The sequence below is a fragment of the Ammospiza caudacuta genome, chromosome 35, assembly GCF_027887145.1.
Source record: "Ammospiza caudacuta isolate bAmmCau1 chromosome 35, bAmmCau1.pri, whole genome shotgun sequence".
NCBI classification, from domain to species: Eukaryota; Metazoa; Chordata; class Aves; order Passeriformes; family Passerellidae; genus Ammospiza; species Ammospiza caudacuta.
Window position 1 is genome coordinate 1,053,529 of NC_080627.1, and position 27,071 is coordinate 1,080,599.

General features: G+C 50.2%; 2 protein-coding genes across 2 annotated transcripts in view; one reads left to right on the forward strand and one right to left on the reverse strand.

Annotated features, from left to right (window-relative positions):
* LOC131570461 (zinc finger protein 420-like) overlaps nt 1-22,760 on the reverse strand; it is a 168,202-nt gene extending 145,442 nt beyond the window's left edge. Inside the window, exons 1-3 of the mRNA XM_058822815.1 lie at nt 22,728-22,760; nt 22,597-22,681; nt 21,941-22,360 (exon numbers count right to left, since the gene is read on the reverse strand). Coding sequence (XP_058678798.1) covers nt 21,941-22,360; nt 22,597-22,681; nt 22,728-22,760 — 538 coding nt within the window. The remainder of the gene's footprint in view (nt 1-21,940; nt 22,361-22,596; nt 22,682-22,727) is intronic.
* LOC131570466 (zinc finger protein 850-like) overlaps nt 1-27,071 on the forward strand; it is a 748,589-nt gene that overhangs the window by 309,604 nt on the left and 411,914 nt on the right. The gene's annotated exons all lie outside the window — the stretch shown is intronic.

The window sequence follows — 27,071 nt, forward strand, 5'->3', positions numbered from 1 at the left end:
TGGTAGGGAGCGGGGGCAGGAGGGTGGCTGCCCGATGTCTCTTGGTGCTCCTCCATCCTTCCATCCTCAAGGACCTCTTCACTTCCCATCTCTGTCCAGACCCAGGCCTACCACAGGGCTGCCCCTCCCCCGCCCAGCAGCAGCAGCTGAATGGGGGAGGGAGATCCGACCTCTTTCCCTCAAAGTCCCAAGAGAGCTTCTCAGGGGCGCAGCTCTGGTTTTTAAACCCTATGTGTTCTCAGAGGTGTGTCCAAACCTCACTGGCTACATCAGGTGCCAATATTAAAATCTCAGCACCCATTGGTTTGACCACAGCATCCCAGAATTCCCATTTCCCGGTCAAACCAGCACAGGTCGGCCTTCCCCTTTAAGGCTTGGCAGGTGCCCTCAGGGCGTGCTAAGGGTGGCAGATGAATTGGTGAGTTGGCATGCAAACCCCGAACGGAGCTCTGGGTGCATGGAGGATCGGGACAGTGTGAGTCACGCACAATCCCTGCAGTGGGGGGACATGGGTCCCTACCAGGGTTTAGGGTGCCCCGAGTACAGCAGCAGCACTGAGTAGAGCCAAGAGGGCCTCAGTGCCCTGGGTGGGACAGCGGTGCTGGGGGTTCAGTGTGCCACGGTTCAGGTAGAAACCGTAAACCCACTGGAGACACCTGGGGGGATTGGGGTCACAGGGCAGGGCAGGGAAGGGCTGGGCTGGGCTGACAGGGCAGGGCAAAGCTGGACCTACCCCTTCTTCCCCCACACACAAAATGTTTAGAGCCAACATCTCATCCAGTGTGTCACAACAGGCAATGTTGGAGGTGAAATCCCAATTGTGGCCATGGGCACCTGGCTGAGAAGGACAGTTCTTTTCCATAGGAAGAAAAGAACAGAGCTCCAAGGTTTGGAAGGCAGGTGAGAGCCTCAGTAGGCCAAGGCCAGCTAGACTTGTCAGTAATGGCAGATTTTGTATTTAGGGAATTTTGGAGGTGGAAACCCAAATTTGGCCATGGGCACCTGGAGAAGCAAGACAGTTCTTTCCCATGGGAAGGAGAACATGGAGCCTTCCGCAGTGTTTTGGGGACAGATGAGAGGTGACCATTGTGAAAGTACGGCCAGCCAGACTTGTCCTGGCAATATTCCTATCAGAAGAATCCCTGGTTATCAGGAACTTTGGAGGTGAAATCCCAATTCTGGCCATGGGTGCCTGGAGCAGAAGGACAGTTCTTTTCCATTGGGAAGGAAAGCACAGAGCCCCAGTGTTTCAGCAGCAGATGAGAAGTGACCCTCAACATGCAAAGGTCACTTGGACCAGTCAGGCAGTCCATGGGAGGCCAAACCAGACCTGTTCTGTGTTCCCTTGGTTTTATGGGGCTCCATAGTGTCACAGTGGTGCATTGGATCCATGGGGCCCCACAGTGACATAATGGTGACTTGATTCCATGGGTTCCAGCACTGTCACAATGGCCCCTTGATTGCAAGAAGATCTGCAGTGTCACACTGGCCCCTAGGTTCGATGGGGTCCCACAATGTCACAGTGGCCCCTAGGTCATAAGGCCCTGCAGTGTCACAATGATCCCAAGGATTCCATGAGCCCTTGCAGTGTCACAATGGTCTCCGTAGTTCCCCAGGCCCCACAATGTGACATGACTCCTCTGTTCTATGAGCCCTGCAATGTCACAATGGACCTTTGGACCCTGGGGCTTTGCTGTGTCACAATGGTCTCCTCTGGCTCCACAGTGTCACAATGGACCATTGATGACAGGAGGCCACTCTGTGTCGCCCTAGAGCTTTGGTTCCATGCAGCCCTGTAGTGTCACAATGGTCTCCTTTGGTTGCCCAGTGTCACAATGGACCACAGATGGCATCAGGCCCTGCAGTGTCACAATGGACCTTTGGTTCCATGCAGCCCTGCAGTGTCACAAAGGCCTCTTGGTTTCATGAGGCCCCACAATGCCACAGTGGTCCTCCCAGTGTCACAATGGTCTCACTGGTTCCATGAGGCCTCACAGTGTCACAATGCTTTGCTTATTCCATGGGGCCTCACTGTGTCACAATGGTCTCCATGTTTCCATGAGTCCCCTGAGTGTCACAATGGTCTCTGTGATTTCATGCCCCTCACTGTCACAATGGCCCCTTGGTTCCATGAGGCTATAGAATGTCTTAATTGTCTTTGCATGGTTCCATGAGGCCTTGCAATATAACAATGGACCTTTGGTTCCATGGAGTCTTGCAGTGTCACATTAGCCCCTTGGTTCCATGACACTCCAAAGTGTCAGAATGGTCTCCATGGTTCCATGAGGCCTCACGGTGTCACAATGGCCCCTTGGTTTGATGGGGCCTTTTAGTGTCACAATGACCCCTACATTCCATTGAGCCACCCAGTGTCAGTACAGTCCTCTTGGTTCCATGAGGCCCAGCAATGTCACCGTGGTCTCCATGATTCCATGAGGCCCCACAGTGTCACACTGGTCCCTTGGTGTCACACAGCCCCACAGAGTCACAATGGTCCCTTGGTGTCACAGGGACCCACAGTGTCACAATGGCCCCTTGGTCTTACAGAGCCCTACAGTGTCACAATGGTCCCTTGGTGTCACAGGGCCCCTCAGTACCACAGTCGTCCCTTGGTGTCACAAGACTTCACAGTGTCACAACGGTTCTATGGTCTCACAGGACCCCACAGTGTCACAATGGTCCCTTGGTTCCATGGCTCTGTGCTGCTGCATTCCCCCCTGCCCTTTTCAGGCCGCCCTGCCAGCTGAGAAATGCTCCTTGGGCCTCGGCATTGGCCAACAGCCCCTGGGCTCAGCTCCTCTTCAGCTCATCACAAACACTGTCTGCTCCAGGCACTGCTGATGCCCAACCAGCTCCTGGTTCCTTTAGCAGCAGCCCTGGGAACTGTTTTTGTTCCCTCAGTGGCACAACATCCCTGTTCTCACCCTGCCAAAGAAAGCTGTTGGTGCCAAGTGTGGCCAGGATGAACCATTGCTGGGACTGAAGCCCCTCTCTTGGGGCCCTGCAAACAGCCCTGCAAAAAGAGCTCTTGAAGCTCTCCTGGGCCAGCGACTCCCTCTGAGTGGGGCCTCTCTAAGCCCGGAACTCTCCCGTTTGCTGCACTCTGGGATCCTGAACAACCACAGAGCCTGGGCTGATGCCCCCCTCCTCCAGGCTCAACCAGTTTTGTGGATGTCCTGGTTTAGGACAAATTAGGGGAAATCTCCAAAAGGGAGCCCCCAAAAAAAAAACAAACCTCCAACCACCCCTCCCCCAATACCAGATTCGGGAAGGAATTTCTCGGAGGAGCAAAGTGAAAAACAAAACCTATTTATTGACAAGTAACAAAAGAACACTCCCCCAACACAAGAAAAGAAAAGAAACCAGGCAGTGTTGTGGAGGGCGCTGAGCTTCTCTCGCAGACTCCGAGGGTCCTGGATGTCTCAGGTCAGGTCCAGAGCCGGTCCTGTATCTTCAGGGGAGGGTAAGAAAGAGGCAATGAAAGAAAAGAAAAAAACAGCGCAGAAAGCAGAAAGCAGCAAAAAAGCAGCTATCAGCTAGGGGCCGAGGCAGGAGCAAGCAAGCAAGCAAGCAAGCAAGCCAAAAACCAAAAGCCAAAGTGCCTGGTCACACTCACTCCTCCCTCCCCGCCCTGCCGCGGCAAGACGGCCGGGTGGGAGGGAGAGAGAAAAGGCACAGCTGCCAGACACAACACACGATATTGGGATAAGGGCTGTCACCCCACGACAGTGGAGAAAAGAAGAAACCTCACAACTTTATAAAAGTTGTAAAGCTCGTTATGTTTATTACGGCACCGGACACATGGGGAGAAAACTCTCCTCAAAAGGCATGCGTACCTCTGAGAACTTCAGATCTCCTTATATCCCCCTCTCAAATACATATGCATACAGTTTCACAATAGGTTCATACATATTCATTTTTATGGGTTTTGTGTGACTTTTACCACTAGTTCCTTTTTATCAGAAAGAATTCCGAGGTCAGGCTGGCTTGCCCTTACAGCAGGCCCTGTCTCTCTCTATCATCTTCTGTCTCCTCCCCTTTATCTCTCTTTCGCTGAAGTAACTTCACTGAGCTGAGGCCTTGCAGTCTGGCTAAATAAGTACGATTTCTAACCACAGACTCAACACAAAAATGTACATTTCACCTAAATTAAAATGGATTTCTATCCTGGAAAATTTTTGCTTTGCTTCAAACCCTTTGCCCTTTGCTGGGGAGATGCCAAAGCATCAGCAGTGAGCATTGCCTGCCCTCAGGGGAATTGCTCACAGGTGCCTTGCACTTGATAGTGGAGCCCTGGAAAAAGTTAAAGCTAGAATGTAAAATGTTAAGCTTTGTGTTTTCCTAGATCAACTGCACCTGCGTAAGCAGTATGATAAATTATATAATTGTTAGATTGTTTAGTAATTAAATATAATTATTATATAACCATAAGAAGAGTAATGAGAAACTATGCTTGAAATTCAGAGAGGGGCTAAATCTATGTATACAATAGGACAATATAAGTTTAATAATTAACATGAAAGTTATATAATGATAGAGTATAAAAACATCATCATTTCAGATGTATGGTCGGAGTCAGATTTGGGTTGAATATACCCCTGGCACCCAGAGCTCTTAATAAAAAAGCACCACATATAATCGTTCCGTGATTATGTGGTTTTGAACACTAACATTTTGGCGACCCAGATGAGCCCTTGCGAATGCTGCTGAGCGAATTCGCGACTCAATCATGCTCCAGCCAGCACCAAGGGATTCTCAGGGAGCCCATCAGCTGCAACCGCTCCCGCCGCTCACAATGTCCCCGGGAGAAAGGTAAGGGGCTTTTTTTTTACTTTGGTTGTGTTTTGGATGCCTGCCAAATAAGACACAGCGAAAGCTATGCTTGGTTGGGCTAAAGGAATTCCTGGTGGTACAAGCCTAGGCACCATTCCATAAGACAATCGCAAAAGCGTTGCGGGCAGTTTGTGGTATATTTGAAATGGAGAAACTTAAAGGACTTTTTGGCAGTAACACCCCTATCCCGCAAACTTCTCCTTTCGGGTGCTTATTAGCACATTGGAAACAGGGTAATTTTGGGGAAGAACTACGTAAAACTAAGTTGATTGATTATTGTAATTCATAGTGGCCAGAATATGCCTTGAAGAACGGCAAAAAATGGCCAAAATACGGTACTCTGCAATATAACACTATTTTGCAGTTAATGTCGTTTTGTAAACAAGAAGGAAAATGGGATGAAGTACCATATGTTGATCTGTTTTTCTATTTACGGGGAAAGCCAGAATGGCAGGATGAATGTGGATTCTTAGTGATTAAAACATCTGCAAAGTGTGGGGTTTGTGAGGAACGTTGTTTAGAACACTTGGCATTAAAAGAAAGCCTGAGCAGGGAAAATTATACAGATATTGATTTACAAGTAGCTCCAATAGGAACAAGAGAACCTAACCCTATCCCACCTGTTTCACCTCTTTCATCTGTCCCCATCTGTTCCTAACCCACCTAGTCCTGAACCTGTCTTGTCTACTACACCTTTCCCTCTTTATCCTCCTCTCCCATCTTCACCTGATCCCTCTTCCTCAGAAGATGAGCAAAACTTAACTGTGATAGAAAGGGGAAAGAGGTATGCAAGAGAAAAAGATAGCAACGGTAATGAATCAGTGACCCCAATAGCCCACAGAACCCGGAGTCGGTCAAAGCTTGCCCCAGTTGTGAATAGAAAAGGCATAAGCAAACAAAAATGGACTGTGATTGCCCCCTTGCAACAAGGTGTAGGAATGGAAGGGCCAGTGTTTGTAAAAGTGCCTTTTTCCCCAGCAGACTTAGTTATTTGGAAACAGTCAGCCAGAACTTATAGAGAAAATCCTGATAAAATGGCACGAGTAGTAAAAATGGTTATAAAAACTTAAAATCCTGACTGGGATGACATAAAAATAATATTAAATACTCTGATGAATTCTACCGAAAAAGAAATGGTACTTAAGGCCGCCAAAGAGAGGGCAAAGGAGGATATTAGAAATGGACTAGTAACAGGGAATTTGGATGCGAATTTCCCAATTGAGGATCCAAATTGGGACCCTAATTTATTTTGCGATATGAGGAAATTACGGAAATATCAAGAGTGGATCCAAATAGGAGTTCAGAACGCTGTGCCCAAAACTATAAATTGGTCCAAACTATATGAGGTTCAGCAGGAAAAGAAGGAATCTCCCACTGCGTTTTTGGAGAGGCTTAAGGAGGTAGCAAGGAAATATACAGATCTTCAAATGGACACAGAACAAGCAAAGGTTCAGCTCACTCTCATATTCTTGGGCCAATCACAGGATGACATTCATAGAAAATTGCAAAAATTAGAAGGGGAAGAATTAAGGAATTTGGATAAGCTACTTGAGGTAGCCTGGAAGATATATAACAATCACGAAAGAGAAGTTAGTAAAAAGGAGCAGCAGAATATTTTGGCAGTAATACAAGGGAAAGGGAACCCAAATTTCAGGGGACGTAACAGGAATGGTCAGGGTAGGAGACCAGTTACCCAGGGGTTAAGCCTGAATCAATGTGCATATTGCAAGGGGGTGGGACATTGGAAGCGAGATTGTCCAGAATTGTTTCACCAGGACAATCAGTTCCAGCAGGGAAATGCTGCCAAAGCCATGGTGTTAGGAGAATATAACTAGCTGTGGAACAGGTTCAAGAACTCGCCACAAATATACAATAGAATTTAACCCACCAATATTTCCAGTAAAGAAACCAAATAGGTGAATATAGGTTAGTGCAGGATTTGAGAGCAATAAATAAAAAGGACATTTATCCAGTGGTAACAAATTCTCACACATTGCTAACATCCGTAAAGGGGATATGTAAGTGGTTTACTGTAATTGCTTTAAAAGATGCCTTTCTCTGCATACCCTTTGACAAAGAAAGTAGGAAACTGTCTTTGAGTGGAAAAACCCAGGGAACGGAAGAAAGACCCAGCTCACCTGGACACGACAAGTACTCGCCGACCCTATTTGGAAACTAACTGGCAAAGGAACTGGAGATTTGGACCGAAAATGGGCAAGTACCAAGAGACCAATACTCACTGTTGCAGTATGTTGATGATATACTAATAGCTACAGAAGAAAAAGCAACCTGTATAAAGGTAACCACTGAGATTTAAATTTCTCAAGGGCAACAAAAATTAGGTACTAACCGTATCCAAGCTATTTGTGCTATTCCAGAGTCCCAGAATTTACATGAGCTGCGAGTCTTCCTCGGGATGGCAGGATGGTGTCGCTTGTGGATCATGGACTATGGACTGATTGCGAAGCCCCTGTATGAAGCTCAGAAGACGCAGCCATTCACCTGGGGCAAACCACAGAAAGAAGCCTTCCTAAAATTAAAGGAAGCACTGACAACTGCTCCAGCATTAGGGTGTTACACAGCTTGCAAGGGTTTTCAGGGTGAAGAGAGAGACGAGAATGTTGACCTCATGTTCAGAAGGCTTGATTTATTATTTCATTATATATATTACATTATGACTATACTACAAAGAATAGAGAGAAAGTTCTCAGAAAGCTAGCTAAGCTAAGAATAGAAAAGGAATGAATAACTAAGTTCTGTGTCCGGGCAGAAAGCAAGAAGAGCTCTGCCGTGAGTGGTCAGTAAATCCAAACATCCACAGGAGACCAATCACAGACCCACCTGTTACATTCCACAGCAGCAGATAACCATTGTTTACATTTGTTGCTGAGGCCACAGCTTCTCAGGAGGGAGAAAAATCCTAAAGAAAGGATTTTTATGAAAAGATGTCTGTGACATTTCACCTTTCAAATTCTATTAAATTAAAAAGAAAAATGTTTGTAATTTTCTCTGCTGTGCACATGCAGAGGAAAGAACAAACACTTGACAGGTTATCTGTTGCCAATCCAAATCTCAATCAAGTGCTGGTGTGGAATGAACAGGGAATTTCTTCACCTGTAGAACACACAATTCTATCAAATTACTAAAACAATCTTACAATATAAGAAAATGCAAAAACAATGCAAAGAAAGTTCAAGTCCAAACAGCTGAGTTTCAGGAAAAAGTCCATGGACTGAAGATGTTCCTCTTTGACATATCTGAAAGTCACTTTTGGTCCTGAAACAGGCTTGCTGCAGAAAAATCCATCAATAGTTATCAAAAGTCCATTGACAGTCACAAAATAATTTCAAACAATTTGAGACAACTTCTGAAATGTCTTCCACTGCCCTTTATTTATTGAACAACTTGGCTGGAGGTAATTTTTGGCCCTTCAATGCTTCAGAGCTGCTGCCAGCTATTCAACTCATCATTTTTTTTTTGTTGTTGTTTTTTTTTTTGTTTTGTTTTTTTTGTTTTTTTGTTTTTTTGTGATCAAAAAGAGCAGCAGCAGCAGACCAGCCAGAGAAAGGCCCTGGGGGGCCCTGGCCCATATGGACGGACCAGAAACCCCAGATCTAGCCCACAAAAAGGCAGGCCAGGACCGGTAGGGGAAAGAAAAACCCCCAAAGCCATGAGGAGGCCAGGAGGTGGCCCCGGCCCAGGGACCTGAGCCCAACAGCCCAAGCCCAATCCACAAGGCAGGCTCTGACTTACCACAGGCCTGCACTCTGCTGCCAGTACAATGGCAGAACGGGTGGTGAGACGCTTCTTTTCCCCTAAATCACCAAGACATGCCGGCAGCAGAGGTATAGAAGCAGCCCCAAGGACCCTCATCTCGGGTCTAGGAATGTTTGTTCCCCACAGCAAGCAAGCCATGATCGCTTCCCACACTGCCCTCTGCCTCTGCAATGCAAATGCAACAGGTGTGTCACCCATCTGCCTCACGGCACCACCCCCTCTGGGCTGGGGACCAAAGGCAGAACTTTCGGGACCCACCTGCCCCTCACCGCTGGGGCACAAGAGGGGCGGCAGAGATGGCAACCTCCAAGGGGCAGCAACTGACCAAACACCCCCCAACCCGCCGAGAATGCTGATTTTGAACGCAGGCACACGGGCTGCACCCACAGCCAGCTGGCGAGCACCCCCTCTTCCCCGGAAGGAGACACTGATGCCCTCTTCCCCTGTCCCAGCTCCCCCCGCAGGGGCAGCCCCAGGACAACCCAAAAAAACTCGGTGGGGAAGCCGTGCTGGTTGCAGGAGCCGCCGCAGACTGCTCCGAGGATCCCACAGGTTCAGCGCCGTCTTCAGCATCATCCCGAACAGGCACTGGCTCAGCTTGAGGCGGCGGGGATGCGCAGGAACACGCCGCTGCTGTGTCGCTGGGCTCTGAGAGCGGCAGCAGGCACGGCATGTGGTTGGCAGCGTCATCTGCTGCTGGCTCTGGGGTCAGCTGCAGAGATGCAGTTGCAGAAGCCAGCAGAGTGTGCACGGAAGGCGGCGGAGCTGGCACAGGCAGCGGCGGAACAGCCAGGAGGGGCAGTGGCGGAGGATCGCTGTTGCTTAGCAACATCAGCACAGCCACAGGGAGCGGTGTTTCTGAGCTCTCAGGTGCAGGTGGGGAAGCTGGCGGAGGTGCGGGCGGGAGCGCCCGGGGAGGCGACCGCAGGGAGGGTCTGGGAGGCGCTCGTGGCGCTGGCTGGGGTGGTGCTTGTGGCGCTTGCCAGGGCGGGGCCTGCAGGGCTGCCAGGGGCGGTGCTTGCGGCACTGGCTGGGGCAGCGCCTCCCATTCTTCACCCCCCGGAGATAGAGAAGGCAGGGGGAAAGACTGCTCCAACTGAGCATGCTCCGAAGACGCAGTAAAAAAAACTTCTTCAGCTCCCGGCAAAATTTCACCCCCCTGGCAGAGTGGCAGGGGGGCTGGAAAGCAGAAAATCATCCCCCAAAGGGTCTTCTCCTGCTGGAGACGAGGGAAATGGAGCTTGTCCCTTGCAGTTAGCAATACAGGGAAAAACAGCTGCTCTCCGTTTCAACATAGAAAAGAGTACACAGAAGACTGGGTAAATGCGGGGGCGTCCCACACCACCGTCCCAAACGAATTGGAAAATGGAGTCCATGCACTCCCATACGAAAACATCAAAGGCATAGAGCACATTCATAAAGAACGCAAAAAGCTTTGCCCATCAAAAAAACTCATGGAAATCTGTCTCCAAAAGAAGAATTCCGCCCTCTTCTTCCCATTTTTGCCAGAGGGCAATAAGCTTCTCCTCTGAAGGAGAGAAAAGAACCTCATCCTCTGTGGGGGAAGTCCTCTATATCAGCAGCCACAAACTACAAATGGCTGCATCTTCAGGAAGGGAAAAGCCAACAGTACCTTTTGAAAGAGTCCAGCATGCTCTGGCCAGCTGCATGGTGCTGCTAGGCTGTCCAAACATCTTCCTGGAAGCTTTTCAGAAGGTTCTTTTTGTGGTCAGCCTTGGCTGTGAACTCTGTCCAAATCAGGATCTTCATTTCTTCAGCTCCTGGCTAGAATCCACTTCTGTGGTCACTTGTGAAGTGACCACACATCAATGCCACACATTTGGGGTTTACCCAATGCAGCAATTTGCTCCTCTGGGGTCTCACCAGTTGATGGTTTTTGTCCTGCTCATTCAGGGTTCACCAATTGTTACAGGGCTTGCAAGGGTCTTCAGGGTAAAGAGAGAGACGAGAATGTTGACCTCGTGTTCAGAAGGCTTGATTTATTAGGTTATGATATATATTACATTATTACTATGCTAAAGGGAATAGAAGGAAAGTTCTCAGAAGCTAGCTAAGCTAAGAATAGAAAAGGAATGAATAAACAAAGGAGCTCTCTCTGATTCTGTCCCAGAGAGAGCTCGGTCTTTGATTGGCCCTTAATTGTACACGTCCAACATGGGCCAATCACAGGTGCACCTGTTGCATTCCACAGCAGCAGATAACCATTGTTTACATTCTTTTTCTGGGGCCTGAGCTTCCCAGAAGGAAAAATCCTAAAGAAAGGATTTTTATGAGAAGATGCCTGACAGCGTTTCTCACCCTTGGGTACCCCAGACCCTGAAATGGGGACCCTGCACAGGTGACACCCCTGGAGCCCCTCTGACCCCACCTGGGGAAGGAATCTCTGGCATTGCCAGGAGCCCCAGCAGCCCAGAGAGAGGGGACACCAATACACACTGGGGCTGCAGGAACCCAGACAGGAGGAGTCTCTGAACCCCAAAGTGGAGAGACCAGATAGGGGAACTCCGTGGTGGGTGTTTTCTTGCTGAATCTTGGTAGTTTGGGTTTTTTTGCTGTGTCTTGGTGGTTTGGGGTTTTTTGCCGAATCTTGGTGGTTTGGGTTTTTTTGAGGGTGGCTGAATCCTGATGGTCTGGAGGCTTTTATGGACATCAGTCACCTGGTGACTTCTAGAAATGGACTCAGGCAGGAGGAACAGCCAGTCCCCAAAATCCCACTCTTGGCATCCCTCATTCCTCTCCGCAGTCCTCCCTCTAACATCTTTAAGCCTCTGGGAAGAGCCTAAAGGGATGGAAGAGCCTAAAACGCTGCTGGAGTGCCTGAGCTGCTCCCAGCTGTGGATGTTCCCGTTCACAAACCTCTCCTGGTCAGTGCCATGGGGGGTTGGGAAGGAGTTTAGGGGATCCTGAGAGGACTGGAAGGGGTTTTGGTGGCTAGATTTGTGGTGCTGGGAGGGGGTTAAGGCAGCTTTGGTGGGGTCTGTGGGAGAGTTTTGGGAGTTCTGGAAGGGCAGTGTGGCTTGGAGAGAACTTGGGTGGGTCTTGGCAGAGGTGGGAAAGAGTTTTGATGGATCTTGGGACCATTTCTACTGCACAGAGTGGTTCGGAGTGTGGGGGACACCAGGGATCTGTGGGGTGGTTTGATGGAGCTGGAGTGGCTGTGGGGCTGGGAGGAGGTTTTAGGGCAGCTGTGACCCCCCAGAGCTGCCCCCAGACCCTGCCCACAAGGTGCTGCTGGGGGACAGGGGCTCCATGGAGAGGTTTGTGTTCCTGGCACCCTGGGAGTGAGGGGACAAGGAGGCAATGAGGCCCCAGGCCTGCAAGGGTCACTTGTCTCCTCCTGGCCCCAGGACCAGCAGCCATGGCCAAAGTGCTGCCCAAGTTGGCTCTGGCAGGGCTGTCTTGCAGCTGCTGCCCATCCCTGTGCCCTGTGCAGCCCAGGCTGTCCCACGGAGTCCCTGCCCTGCGCCTCTGTCCCTGCAGGCTGTTGGCATCCCCGGCTGCCCCACCTGGCTGGGCCCTTCCTTTGCTGACAGCTCTGCCTGGCCACTGCATGGTGTTTGGATTGACTGATCAATTAGATCAAAGCTGTATTGGACTGTCTGAAAGGGGATGAGTTTCTTAATAAGTACAGTATGATATGATATAATGTAGTAGAATAAAGCGATGGATCAGCCTTCTGCAATCATGGAGTCAATGCTAATTATTACCTGGCTGGGAGCCTGCAACAACAGGCAAATACTGCAGTACTGATAAACAGAGGTACAGCCAGGGGAGGGAGGCAGGTGGAAAAGGCTTTGTGCTGTCCCTGCTCTGAGGGGATCCTCAGCACGGCCCTGAAGATCTGCACATAGGAGAAAACAATGAACACAAAACAACCAAATACCAAAGACTAAGCACGATGAGCCCAAGTTCCCTGAGGCTGGAGTGTGAGCAGGAGAGCTTGGGGATCTGGGGGATTTCACAAAAGAACTGGCCCAGGGCATTGCCATGACATAGGGGCAGGGAAAATGTATTGGCCGTGTGCATGAGAGCATTGAGAAAGGCACTGGCCCAGGCAGCTGCTGCCATGTGGGCACAAGCTCTGCTGCCCAGGGGGCAGAGGGTCCTGTGGTGCAGGGCTTGGCAGATGGACACAGAGCTGTCGGACCACATGAGGGTCAGAAATGAAAGCTCTGCTGTGATAAAGAACAAAAAGAAAAAGAGCTGAGCAGCACATCCTGAGTAGGAGATGGTGCTGGTGTCCCAGAGGGAATGCGCATGGCTTTGGGGACAGTGGTGCAGATGGAGCCCAGGTCAGTGAGGGCCAGGTTGAGCAGGAAGAAGAACATGGGTGTGTGCAGGTGGCGGCCGCAGGCTACGGCGCTGATGATGAGGCCGTTGCCCAGGAGGGCAGCCAGGGAGATGCCCAGCAAGAGGCAGAAGTGCAGGAGCTGCAGCTGCCGCGTCTGCCAATGCCAGCAGGAGGAAGTGGCTGATGGAGCTGCTGTTGGACATTTGCTGTGGCTGCACTTGGGCACCTGTTCATGGAGAAAGGGACAGTGAAGGGTTAGAGGAGATACCGGTAACCAAAATCAAAGCAATTTCTCATACACCCTCCTTTGTAACACACAGAGACATGCTCTTGTGTTGAAGAGTTCTGATGTTTTCTTTTTAAGCTCTTTCCATGTACTTCCTGGTATTCTTGGATATCAGAAACCCTCAGCATTTCTGCTGCCCTCTGGTAGAACAGAGTGATTTCCCTGAGGCAAGATAATGAGTGGAGACTGGGGGCAGATGATCTGTCACTTCATTCTGTTTGCAGTTCCTCTGGGCTTTCACTTTTCTGAGGTGGAGGATATTCACAGTCCCACGTTTCTCTTAAAAACCCCCAGGCACTGCTGAGAGCAGATGGATCCATCACAGCCCAGCTCCAAATTTGTAGCCAAGGACTCACATTGCTCATTTCACCAACCCAGCAGCATTTTCAGTGTCACAAACCTCTGCCTTTCCCCATGGATCTTATCACTCAGAGATGCTCTAGGACAGGTTTGCATGCTGGGTTGAAGCTCCCAGCCTGGACTAAAATCTCAGAGGGACTTCCAAGTGTCCTTATGATGGCATTGGATGAAGGGAGATGCAGCTCCTTCCCTGGCTGCACTGCCAGCATTGCCCAGAGCCGGGCACTGGGGACAGCGTCACCCTGAGCCAGCGGTGCCCCCTCCAGAGCCCCCAGGGCTGGGCAGCTGCTCCCAGCCCTGTGCTCTGCAGAGGGAACTGGGCCCGGGGCTGCAGAGCTGCCCCATGGCTCTGCTGCAGCTCTGCCTGCCCAGGAGGGGCTGCACACCTTGGAGCCCCGGCCCTGAGGGCAGAGGCTTGGCTGGGGCACAGGAGGGAGGGGGCTTGTTCAGAGGGAGGGGCTACACTGGAGGGGATTCTGTGGACATCTCTCAACTCTCCCTGCCACAGCATTGCTGGGTTTTGTTTTCTCTCATTGCCTGATCTTCTCTCTGCTTGCTGGAGATTTTCCTCCTGCAGGGGTTTCCCTGTGCCTCATCTCTCCCTGCCAGCCCTCACAGACCCCAAATCTCTGTGCACTCTCCCTGGCCCTACAGAACCCTGCCTGTTTGCAGGGCACTGGCTGGGGGCAGGTTCTATTTGCAGCTTGGAGAAAGAACAGCTCAGACTGAGCCTGATGACTCCAGCAAGGGTGTTGCTGCTGCTGACCATAGGCAGAGTGGCTGAAGGCACATCAGGGATCTCCTGTGAACCTATTGATCACTGATAGGAACAGTTCAGATGTCTCAGGCACTTGTCAAAATTCATAATTGTCCTTTAATATTTATTCCCCCCTCCATGTCATTCTCCAGTATTAGGAATCTGAAGACAAAGTCTTAGGAAATGTCCTCATTTTTATCAAAATCCTGTCTTGGAAATATTCTGGGACTGATCAGAAGCCGTCAGCATATCAGAGCTTCATGAGCATTTCACCTCCCCTGCACCAGAAATACCCAGAGTTGTACTCACAGAGTCTGTAGACATTGGGATGTTCCAGCTGTAGGAAATCACTCCAGGAGCTGCAGCTGCATTGTCCTGCAGCCAGAGGTTCCTGTGCCAAGGCTGGCAGTGATTCTGCCCCAGGCACTTCTCAGCCCCTTCCCAGCCCTGCCTGATTGAAACTCTCTGTGCCTCTGTGCTGTGCCCGGGGTGGCTGCAGGCACTGCCCCAGCCCTGCTGGGCTGTGCACAGGAGCTGCTCCTGGGCAGAGCTGTCTCTCTGCAGCGCTGTCCTTGCCAGGAGCTGCCTCTGGGCCAGGAGCCCAGTCCCGCTCAGCAGCACAGACACAGCACAAAGACTATAATGAGCCTCTGGGGTTTTGTGCTGAGACCATGAACATCAGTCCCTGAGAGGGAGCTGAAGAAACTTCTCCAGAACTCCAAGTCAGAATCCAACTCCAAAGTTTCTTTGACTTTTAATGGCTCTCACTGAGGGACATGACTGAGAAAGTGGCGCCAGGCAGAGCAGAGAACTGGAGGCACTGATGACAGCTGGGGACAAAGAGAAGCCAAGTCTTGCTGGCCAGGGGCACAGCAGGGTCTGTGCCACCAAGGGCTGTGAGGAGACACCTTGTCCTGAGGCACTGGGGCCTCCTGGCACAGCCCCAGCCAGGCTGGGCACTGTCAGCCCCTTGTCCTGCCCTCAGCATCCCCCCCTAGCTCACATCCCAGCGGCCTCAAGGATCTGCTGGAAGGAGTCCCTGGGGAGCATTGCTCAGCAATGGCGCTGGGGGCTCCTGAATGCTCCCTGCAGGGACTGCAGGATTTTCAAAGGACTTTGGGTTTTGCTTTGGCCTTGCAGTCTCTGAGAGCTTTGTGCAATCATGGCCTCCAATTATCTGCTGTAATTAGTCCATGGAGAGGCTTTGTCAGTAACAACCCTCAGTGGGGCTCATTAATGCTTCAAGGTACTTCAGTTATTTTAAGGTACTTGGTGTTTCCCTTTTGATAGAGACTCCGTGAGAGATTTGTGCAATCATGGCCTCAGTTACCTGCTTTAACGAGTCCCTTGAGAGCTTTGTATTGACACTCAGTGGAACTCTTTAATACTCGGAGGTAATAATGGTTTTTAAGGTGCTTTGGAATTTCCTTTCCTCAATGAGGCTTCTGAGAGGTTTTTGTGCCATCTGGCCTCCAATTCTCTCCTCCAAGGAGTCATGAGGACCATGTTTGGGGAGGGACCTCAGTGGGACTCATTCATGCTTTGAGACACTCTGGGGTTTTCTTCTGTCTTTGACTCCTGGAAAGGTTTGTGCAATCTCCTCTCAGACCTTGAGATTCAAGGGCTCAGCTCAAAATGCACCATGGGGCTCATTAGAATCAAGCAAGTCCTAACAAACCATGGCTTTGCCTTGATTTCCCTCTACTGTAGTGTAGTTCACTAGGAAGTTTTTTTTCTATTGTTATGGAGAAATATTTCAAAGAGCTTCTAATAAATCCACATTCCTGTTTTAAGGGTGTATGGTTCTATTTAGAGAAGAAATGATAGCAGCCTTCTGTGACTGATATTGACCCAGGGACTTTCCTAAGTAGCTCTGGCCTGCTCTGAGAAGCTGTGTCTTGAGATCTGACACAGTGTGGAGAGCCTTGCTCCACATTTCTAAACCCCATCCTGTCTCTTCTCACTCACCGGGCATCAGCTTAGCTTGGAGAACTGGCTGCTCTCAGGCAAAGAGGGTTTTTTTTCTTTTCTTTTAGCGCTCTAAAACTCCTAAGCTCCCTGTTGAAAACAGACACCCTCCTCAAGTGTGTGCCAAGCCCAAGCTGCCACCAAGACCCCTCCAGACCTGCCCTGGGCCAGCTGTGAGGATGTGTGGAGGCCCAGAGGCCTAGCATCAGAATCTCAATCCCCCAGACATGGAGGACTGGTTCTAGATAAGAGGAATAGGCTTTCAGGTTAGGGTGAGATGCTTTCTTCTCATATTGATCTTTGCAGACACATGCTGATTTATGTTACATTAGGTTACCCCATTGGCCCGTTGGCCTAATTACCCTAGTTCAACTCCTATTGCCCACGTTTGTTTGGCCCTAAAATGTTCTCTCTCTGTCCCTCCATTTGCCCTAGTTTGCTGTATTCCTCCACCCTTGTTTCCTATTGGCTGACCTGAGATCTGACCCCTCCTCTGCACCATTTTCCCCCATATCCATTGGACCCTCACCCTCAGCTCCACCCTCACTACTCCATATAAGACCCTGATCCCTCCGCCTACGCCCTGTCTTCGTCCCTGGGCCCTGTTCAGCTGTGTAGCCTGTTCCTGTACCCATAAACCCAGTTTGCTGGAGATCATATGAAGACCCATCCTGCTCATTCTGTCAGCTTTCTAAGGTAGCAGTGAGGTTTGGGCTTATGAGTGCTGGACGCTCCAAGGGCCTCAGTAGTGCCATGATGCTACACATGGCGTCCAAAGAGGAACCAGATTCCTTGAGGTCCCTGTGAGTGTCTCCAGCAGTGATCCTGCCAGCCAGACGTCACTGGAAGCTGTCCCCCTTCGTGTCAGCCACAACACTGAAGTGAGAGTCCAGTTTTATCTAATCTCACTAAAGAAGAAGTTGACAATCCCCTCAACATCTATGGGACCTGCTTCTCTGACAGCCCCATAAGCCCCACTTTGGCTGGAGATTGTGCCTGTGAGACTGAGAGTGAGTGACTGAGTGGCAAAGAGCTCCCAGGGGTTTGAGCTTCTGATTTTCTGTTCCTGTGGGTGGGCATTCCCTCTTCCACTAGGGGCAGCTATGGGAAATACTCATTCCCAAGCTGAAAAGGATGTTATTGTTAAGTTTTGGAAAGTTTTAAATTTAGAGGGGAGTTAATTTTCTGAAGGAAGTTTAAAAGGTATTGTTCATGGTTATTTGAGGAGCTTCCTGATATCTCTGTTGATTCTATCTTATCAGTTATCGTTTTGGGATGCTGTTGGGGATAAGCTTTATATTTTACAAATACAAGGGGTTTTAAAAGTTGAGAAATTTTATCTGTTGTTTCATTCAATTTATAGGATCATTTAATGAATTCATGGTTCCAAACCTTTGCCCTGGTTTATTCAAACCACCCTTCACATTCCCGAACCCAGGTTCCCTGAGAACAGGATGGGAGATGGAGCCCGCCTTTTGGCACAGACAAGCCATCTGTTGTCTGCCATCTCCCCTCCTTTTCTGTCCTCTCCTCAGGGTGGTAGTGGCCATGCTGCCTTGAGATATTCCCTCACCCACATTCCTTCATTCCCTAGTTCTAATCCTCCTTCCTATAAATCACAAGATGGCAATACTCCTGTTAGAGAGGCCGCCATTTTTGATTCCCTCCCACCTTCATCCCCATTTCCCGCCTTTGCTCCAGGTGCCTCCTCTGTGTCGGGTCTCACCTTAATGTTGAATTCCACTGTCGCATTAGTCCCTTCCCTATCAGCAGAAAGGTTCTCCCCAATGCAGGCTGCACCTCTGCACTTCCAGGCCCCTTCTCCAGTCCAGCCTCTTCCAGTTCCCACATCATTGGAACCGGACATGGGACCAACTAGAAGGAAGCCATTTTGGCTACCAAAGGCCTTCAACGCCAGGCATTGCCGGTCAGCAGAAAAGCCTGCGCCTCTGCCAGCAGACCTGCCTCCTCCACAGAGGAAAAGAGTGATAGCTTATCTGAGAGTGAGGATGAGCCCAAGGATTCTTGGCAGAGGAAGCGGAGAAAAGCTGCAAAGGAGGGGGACTGGGAGGTGGTATCCAAGATTCAGGTGGCACCTGTGCAGTGTAAGCTGGGGCCAAAACGTAAATGGGAATCCATAGGGAATAGATTCCCATTTAGGTTTTGGCCCCTGGAAATCCATAGGGAATAGATTCCCATTTAGGTTTTGGCCCCTGGGAATCCATAGGGAATAGATTCCCATTTAGGTTTTGGCCCCTGCTTATACTGCACAGGTGCGACCTGAATCTTGGATTCCCTACCTCCATAGGGAAATGAAGGACTTAGTAAAGCTGCCAAGGATTATGGGAGGGGTTCTCCCTATTTTAACAATTTGCTGGACGTGCCATTTACTACCCACACAATGGTGCCACAAAATTTAAAATGGTGTATGAAAATTATATTGTCATCTGATGAATTTATTTTCTGGAAAGGAGTTTGGATAAATAAAGTTCATGAGTTACCAAAAGGTTATGTTGAGGAAGAAGGGCGACAACACCTCACAATGGACCACATTACCAGGGAAGGAGACTATACTAGACTGCAGTATCAGGCTGAAGTCATCCCCCAGTCAATACTGGAAGATCTCAAAGGCGCTGCACGGTCCACCCTCCTCCAAACACCTGATGCTTCTACACCCCACACTGACTTCACTTACATTCACCCGGGCTCGGATGAGAGCTATATCAAGATCATAAAGCACCTTATGAAAGCCCTGGAAAAACAGGTAGATGATCAAAAGGTCCAGGATTATCTTATTAGCAAATTAGCTTTCTGTAATGCCAGTATTGACTGCAGAAAGGTTCTTCACAGCCTCCCCCTTGACCCTGAGCCAACCATTGCTCAGATGGTTGATGCTTGCATTTGCCAGGCGATCTCAGACTGTGACTCCAGCCTAGCCAAGGCTACCAGCCAGGTTGCAATTTAAATGCCAGTTGCAGCAAACGTGCTTCCCCACAATACAGAATGTAATAAAGGCAGTGGAAACTGTTATAACTGCAGGAAAACTGGACATGTAGCAAAAGACTATGAATACAAGAATATTGTTCTGGTTTTTTACCCAGCCCTCAGTCCCACAGCCATTACCCAAACTGTTCTTGAAGCCAACAGCACTACCAGCCCTCAGGAAACTCCCAGCAGAGCATGAAATGACACCAAATATGAAGTTATTCTGTCTCACCCTTCCATTGGTGAGAGATGTCCTAGGTTACAATATAAAGATGTATTCTATTCCCATCCTCAAGAGCTGTTGAAACAGGAGGGGCATTGTTTTATTCCTTATCTCCGGTTAATAGGCCCAATGCCTTTCTGCATGACTCAGAGATGATGCCCTCCAGGAGCCATTTCCTTATAATGGACCCACCTCATGACTCATAGAATGATATCAGCCCATTGTGAGATACTCCACCCAGGGGGGAAGAGCTAAGCATGCCCCCCTGGATATTATCTGGGGTTTGGGACAAAACAAGCTGCCTTTCCACCAGGAAAGGCTCTGGATTCCCCAGAGCAACAACTGCCATTTCCACTGGATTTTCAGAGGTAGGCTACACCCTACTACAGGATCGCTGCTCCAGCATAACCACATCTGCCACTCCAGGAGGACTGCAGCCACCATTCCAACTGGACTGCTACCAACACCCTGACCAACAGAGTGACAGGCTATATTCTGACTTTATTGGTGTTTTTTATTTTGTATTATTGCATTATTTTTTTCCTAATAAATTGTATTTCTGACTTTGAGTCTCTCTCTGGTTTTGTTTTCAAATCAGAGCAAATGGAAAAGCCTGAGTGGGCTTCCTGAAAAACAAACCCACGTCAGAAACCACCTGCTCAGTCCAGGCTGCCTGGAATGATGTCACCCTTCTACAAGGGACAGTGTGAGCATAAATGATCTCTGGGAGCAGAATTTTCTGAGTCTTGCAGCTGAATTCTGTGTCCCTGTCCTTTCCCTGGATCTGTGTTGCAGATGAAGCTACTGGTGCCATCCTCACCTTTTACCTCTCTCTTGAATGCAAACAGATGTTCCCAGGTGTATTAAGCACGATTTTTCAAAGTTGCTACAAAACTTTTGTGTTCCTCATGGAATGAAGGGGCCATTTTGACACTGAGGAGGTGACGTGGAAGCAAGGAGTCAGTTGTGACCCATGGAACCAAGGGGCCATGGTGACACAGCAGGGCCACGTGGATCCAGTGGTCCATTGATACACTGTGGATCCAAGGAGACAATGGAGACACCCCCAGAACCTCATGGAACCAAAGAGTCCATGGTGACCCAGCAGGGCTGCATGGAGCCAATGGTCCATGGTGGCACTGCCCATCCAAGAAGGCCATTGTGACCATGAAGAACTTCATGACACCAAATATCCATGGTGACACAGCTGGGCATCATGGGAACCAAGGAACGTCTGTTTGCGGTATGGAAACTCATGGAACCAGGAGCCGTTGTGGCACTGCAGAACCAACAGAGCTTCTGGACCTTGTCCCCTGGCCCTGCAGAGCTCCTTGGGAGGCACAGCAGGAGTAGCACCCTGGGAGCCTCAGAATGCCCCTCTGGGATCCATGGCACACACTCCCAGGGGCAGGAATTCCAGTTCCCAGGCAGGAAAACATGTTCCTGCCCTGGAAGGCAAAGCTCCTAAGAAGGAGAAAAAGGCCAAGTGGAGCAAGATCTTACAGTGACATTTCACTGCCAGCCTTCATAGCTTCGCCCGTGGTTGTTGTAGCTCCTGGAGTGGGAATTAAATCAGAGCAGGATCTTTGGTGGGAGCTGCCCATGGTCAAGAGAGACACTGAGAGAGAAACAGAGCAGGCAAAGAAAGGAAGGAGAGAAAGAAGGGCACAAACACAATCAGCTGCGAAGGTGGCACTCTGAAAAACAAACTGGAACTGACAAAAAATGAATGGGACAGAAGTCAGTAATTCTGAAAGTTTTATTTACTATCAAAATACAGGCCACACATCCAACCCCACACAATCCCAATCCCACAGCCTCAAATTTGGATGCCACTTCTCCCAATCTCCTTCCAACCCCATCTCACCCTGGACATTGTGGAATCAAGTAGATTTGTCATGGGACTGAGTTTTTCTTAGGTGGGAATAAGGCATTTTGACATGGATTGGTCAATTTTGGGGTAAAATGGAGGTGTTTTCAATGGGATTGAATCGTTTTGAGGTGACAGACCAATCTATCTGGAATTCTGGAGTGCAAATATATGGAGAACACTTGCTGAAATCCCCCAAGAACCCACAAATCCTACAGAACAAATGTTCACAAACCATAAATTCCACCTTAAATACCTGTTGAATGGCGGGACTTTAGACATCCTTGATCAATTACTTTCATTTTAGTCCTATTTCAGGTGTTTTTAAGTGATAAAGACAAATCAGAAGAAAATTAGGGCCAAAAGGATAACCAGCCAGGTGTCCTCCCAACATGGATCACTGGGAATGTGGGTCACCAGTGTTCTGACCAATGTGGGTCCTTCCATGGGGATGAAGCTGCACCAGTGCACAAAGCTCCTCCTGCAGTTGGAGCACACGCAGGGCTTCCCTTACCGGTGCCTGCGTTGGTGTCGGATCAAGGTAGAGCTGTGTGAGAAGCTGTTCCCACACTGGGGACACTCGTAGGGCCTCTCCCCGGTGTGGATGCGCTGGTGAATGATGAGGTGGGAGTTGCGTTGGAATCCCTTCCCGCAGTCAGGGCAGCGGAAGGGCCTCTCCTCAGTGTGAATCTGCTCATGCAGGATGAGATGGGAGCTGATCCGAAATCTCTTCCCACACTGGGGACACTTGTAGGGCCTCTCCCCAGTGTGGATGCGTTGGTGCCTGATGAGTTCTGAGCTGCAGCTGAAGCCCTTCCCACATTCCTCACACTCGTAGGGCCATGGCCCGGTGTGGATCATCTGGTGGCGGATCAGGGTGCTGCTCTGGCTGAAGCTCTTCCCACACTCCAAGCACTTGTAGGGCTTCTCCCCATCGTGAAGCTGCTCATGCACCACCAGCTCCGAGCCCTGGCTGAAGCTCTGTCCACCTTCCTGGCCCAGGGTGGGTCTTTCCTCCTCAGAGCACCCTGGGCTGGGTTTGGAGCCCCTCCTCCTGAGGGATCTCCAGGGCTTTTCCTCTCTGTTAGATTCTTGTGCCATGGAGCTGCTCAAAACAGCCTCTTCCATGAGGTTCTGCTGTGGGGATTTGTCCTTCCAGGTCTCCATCCTCAGCTCCTGCTCTGGGGGAGGAAGGACAAAGAGAGGATGAGATGTGCCTCTGTACCAGAGGGAAGGGGAAGGAGATCTCCCCAGTGCTTCCCCGGCAGGACGGCATTGGCAGTGCGGTTGTCCTGCAGCCGGGGGCCATGCTGGGCTGGGTGATGGAGCAGGAGAGAGGGAGAACGGGGCACTGACTTCCTCCTCATCCGCCTGGGTATCCTGGGGCATTGTCTCAGTATAAATAGACAGGTGTCTGCTAAGGAAGGCAGGAGCCTCCCTTGAAATGGAAAATGTAAACAACTTCCTTCTGAACTGTTATAATTTTGAAATTATAGGGCTCTAAGGCAACAGATATGGGAATGGAATAACAGTTATTTAGCAGGAAAATTAAAATATAAACGCAATAGTACAAAGAAAAAATACTGACAGATTGAGAATACGACCTGACACCGTATGGGTTACGGTGGCAGTGGCAGTCCCAATAAACGGTGGCTGCAGTCCTCCTGCAGTGACAGGTGTGGCTCTGTTGAAGCAGGGATCCTGTAGAACAGTGGGGTTTTCCTCTGAAGATCCAGTGGTGGTGGTGTTGGGCCTGGTCTTCCTCTGGGAATCCAGTGGAAAAGGCTGACTCTGGTCTTCCAGCCCTCTGATTATATCCAGGTAGGAATGCTTGGCTCCTCCCTTCTGGGCGGAGATTCTCACAATGGGATGATGGAATTTTATCAGTCATGCAGTGGCACTCAATGGCCCATTAATAGAAGATATCTCCTGGGAGGGAGAATGGGTTGTGGAAGAGATAAAGAAAACTGCTCAATTAACAGAAGATAACTGCCACATCAGATAGGAATAGAATACAACCCCATATCCAACCTAAGACAGCTGGGAAATGCTTTGCAGTATTCTCTGTCTGTGTGTCTGTGTTCATGTGCATTTTACACTCAAAGTCCCCCAAATTTCCAAGAGGTTTTCCCTGGGGTGTTGTCTTGTCCCTGTGTCCCTCTGCACCTCCCTGTGTCACTCTGTCACTGTCACCTCCACACATCTCTGAGCCCACTGGCACCTCCCAGGTTTGCACTGAATCCCTCCCTCCTGCCCTCCAGCACCAGCATTGCCCATGGCAGGGAGCTCAGAGCAGGAGCAGCCAGGCCAGGGCTAATGCCAGGATCAGGAGCACCTGGCAGAGGCAGGAGGAATCCCCCATTCCAGGGGGTGCAAGGGGGGCACCCATGTCCCCTCTCAGCCCTAGGGCTACACACCAGGGAGGAGATGCCTCAACTGCCTCAGCTGAATTGCTTCCCTCAGCCCTTGGCCTGGGAAGTCTCTTGCTGGAGCACAACCTCTAGAGAAGAGTTCCCACAAGGAAGAGAAAATAAAGGAATTGTTTCTTCCCTTTCTCTCATCACTGCCCCTTGTGCTGATTTTCTTGTCATCTCTTGGCAAAACCAACAAAAAAGCATCTGGAATGAGGTGTTTCCTAGAGTCAGTTCCTAAATAGGACCAAAGGAAGGTTTTCTGCCACGGAAAAAGTGACAAATGTGGGATTTGTTCAGACGGTTGAAAACATGACAGTTTCTAAGCACTGGAAATCCAGAGACTATAAAAACCAGAGTTTGCAGTTGTAATGGTCCATTGTCCTCCCTCTTCCCACTGCTGATTTCTCACATCCCAACTCCAGAGGAGCAGATTATGGAAAGAAGACCTGCAAGGACTGTTGGAGGCCTAATCCCAGAGACTGGAAGAAAGAGGGAAATCAGGAAAAGATTTCCAGTTGTTTTCTTATCATATTGACCACAAATAGCTCTGCAGTCCATATGCAATATCCAGATGAAGAGGCACATTCCTGGTTTTTAATGCCAAATTGCAGTGCTTTGGAACATCTTTCTGGATGAGAACAAACCACAGGCCAATAATTGACCCACTTCAGTTCCCTAATCGGAAATCATTCAACTTCTACCAAGATGTGTTTCTCTGCAGGTGTCCCAGATTGCAAGGCAAGATGGATTTTATTTGCCATCTGTATGGCAGTTTTCCTTATCTCTTCCACAACCACTCCTCCCTCCTGGGGGGACATCTGCTGGTAACAGGCTATTGAATGTCACTGCATGGCTGGTAAGAACTACAGCATCCCATTGGGAGATGCTCCGCCCAGAGGGAACAGCTAAGCATTCTAGCCAGATAGAATCTGGAGATTCTGGAATAGCAGCACAGCTTCTCCCCTGGATTTCCCAGAGGAACAGCAGCTGCCTCTTCTTCCACTGGATCCTCAGAGAAAGACTACACCCTTTTCTACAGGAGCCCTGCTCCAACAGAACCACAACTGACACTCCAGGACCACTGCAGCCACATTTCCAGTTGGATTGCTATCAACAGGGTGTCAGGTTGTGTTGTGACTCTGCCATAGTTGTTTTAGTTTACTGCATTGTTTATTTTATCCTTTTAGTTTCTTCCCTATGAAATAACTGTTATTTCCTGCTCCCATATTTTTTGCCTGAGAGCCCCTTAATTTAAAATTTGTAGCAATCTGGAGGCAGGGAGGTTTACATACTCCATTTCATGGGAGGCTCCTGCTTTCCTTAGTAGACTCCTGTCTTTCCAAACCAAGACAGCAGGACAGAAGGCACTTTGATTCCTTTTGTCCCAAATTTCTCCTGAGTTCATGACTTCACATGAACTGGAATGGTCCCAACAGCACAAAAGCAGCCACAATGAGCAGGATCAAATCCCCAGGTCACCATTAAATGCACTCGATCCATGCCTTGCACAGCCCAGCAGCAATTCCTGCCTCTGCCCCCAGCTCTGGCTCAGCCTGAGGGGCATCGCTCTGGTGTGTGTGGGGCTGGCTCCTGCAGGACACAGCGCTGGGAGCCGCTCTGTGTCCCGCAGCTTAGGCATCTCAGGCGCTGCTCCACAGCTGCGGGGCTGTGCCACCACTGTTCCATGGCTGTGCCACCACCATTCCATGGCTGTAGCTCCTGTGCCACCACCATTCCATGGCTGTAGCTCCTGTGCCACCACTGTTCCATGGCTGTAGCTCCTGTGCCACCACCATTCCATGGCTGTAGCTCCTGTGCCACCACTGTTCCATGGCTGTAGCTCCTGTGCCACCACTGTTCCGCCTTTTCCATGCTCACTCAACTGCTGCTCAAAAGCTCTGCTGTGCTGTTTCAGCACGGTTCCTCAGCTCCTCCACCACTGCTCCTCTGCTGCTCCAACACTGCTCATCTACCACTGTTCCACTGCTCCTTCTCTGCTCCTCCCCTGCACTCCTGCTGTTCCACAGCTGCTGCTTTTGTTCTAGTGCTGCTGCCACAGCTGCAGTGTCATAGAGAGGGGAACGTTTGGGCAGCAACCGCTGTGGTGTCACAGAGACTGGGACAACGGGACTGCCACAGCTGTGGTGTCACAGACAGGGGAATGTTGGGGTGGCTGCTGCTGTGGTGTCATAAAAAGGAACACTGGGTCTGCCAGTGCAGTGTTGTCATAGAGAGGAGAACACTGGGGCTTCCACTGCTGTAGTGTCACAGAGAGGGGAATGTTGGGGCTGCCATCCTTGCGGGCTCAAAGACAGGGTAATCTTGGGGCTGCCACCGCTGTGGTGCCACAAAGAAGTCAATGTGGGGAATGCCAATGCAGTGGGATCACAGAGAGGGGAATGTTGGGGGAGTCACTGCTGTGGTGTCACAGACAGGAGAGTATTTGGCGCTGCCACCTCTGTCGTGTCACAGAGAGGAAAATGCTGGGGTTGCAATTGCTTTGGTGTCATAGACAGGGGGACATTGGTATTGCCACTGCTGTCATGTCACCGAGAGGGGAACACGGAGGTTTCCACCATTGGGGTGTCACTGACAGGGAAACACTGGGGCTGCAAATGTTGAGGAGTCACAGAGAGGGGAATGTTGGAAGTGCCATTGTGTTGCTGCCATAGAGAGCAGAACTTTGGCTGGCCACCTCTGCAGTGTCATAGAGAGCAGAACTTTGGGGCTGCCAACACTGTGGTATCACAGACAGGGGAAGGCTGGGGCAGCCACTGGTGTGGTGTCAGAGAGAGAGGGACGTGGGGCTTCCACAGCTGCAGTGTCACAAGACAAGGAGGGGAAAGCTGGGGCATTCACTAGGTCTCCACCAAGGCTAACAGTGAAAGCAGGATTCTGGGGCAGGCAGCAGGGAGAGCAGATGCTGTGCTGGGTGAGCGAGGGAAGAGGATGAGTGCAGAAGGCACAGCCCACCAGGAGGCCACCAGGCAGAGCTGTGGAGCCTCCCCAGGTGAGGGTAAGCTGCCCGGGGTGTGCCCTGCTGCCCCCAAGGACTGTGCTGCCACCCTTGGCAGAGGTGTTTGCCCAGCAGGATGTCCCCTGGTCACCCGGGGCTGTGCGGCTGCCCCGGGTGAGAGGGCGCTGTCAGCTGAGTGTGCCGTCCCCAGGCTCAGTGCTTCAGGTGCCCCGAGCAGCCTGGCTGTGTTAAATGAGCACCCTGCAGCCCCTCTGTGCCCTGCCATGGCTGCCAAGGCACCTGAAAGCACTGGCTGCTGTGCAGCTGTGC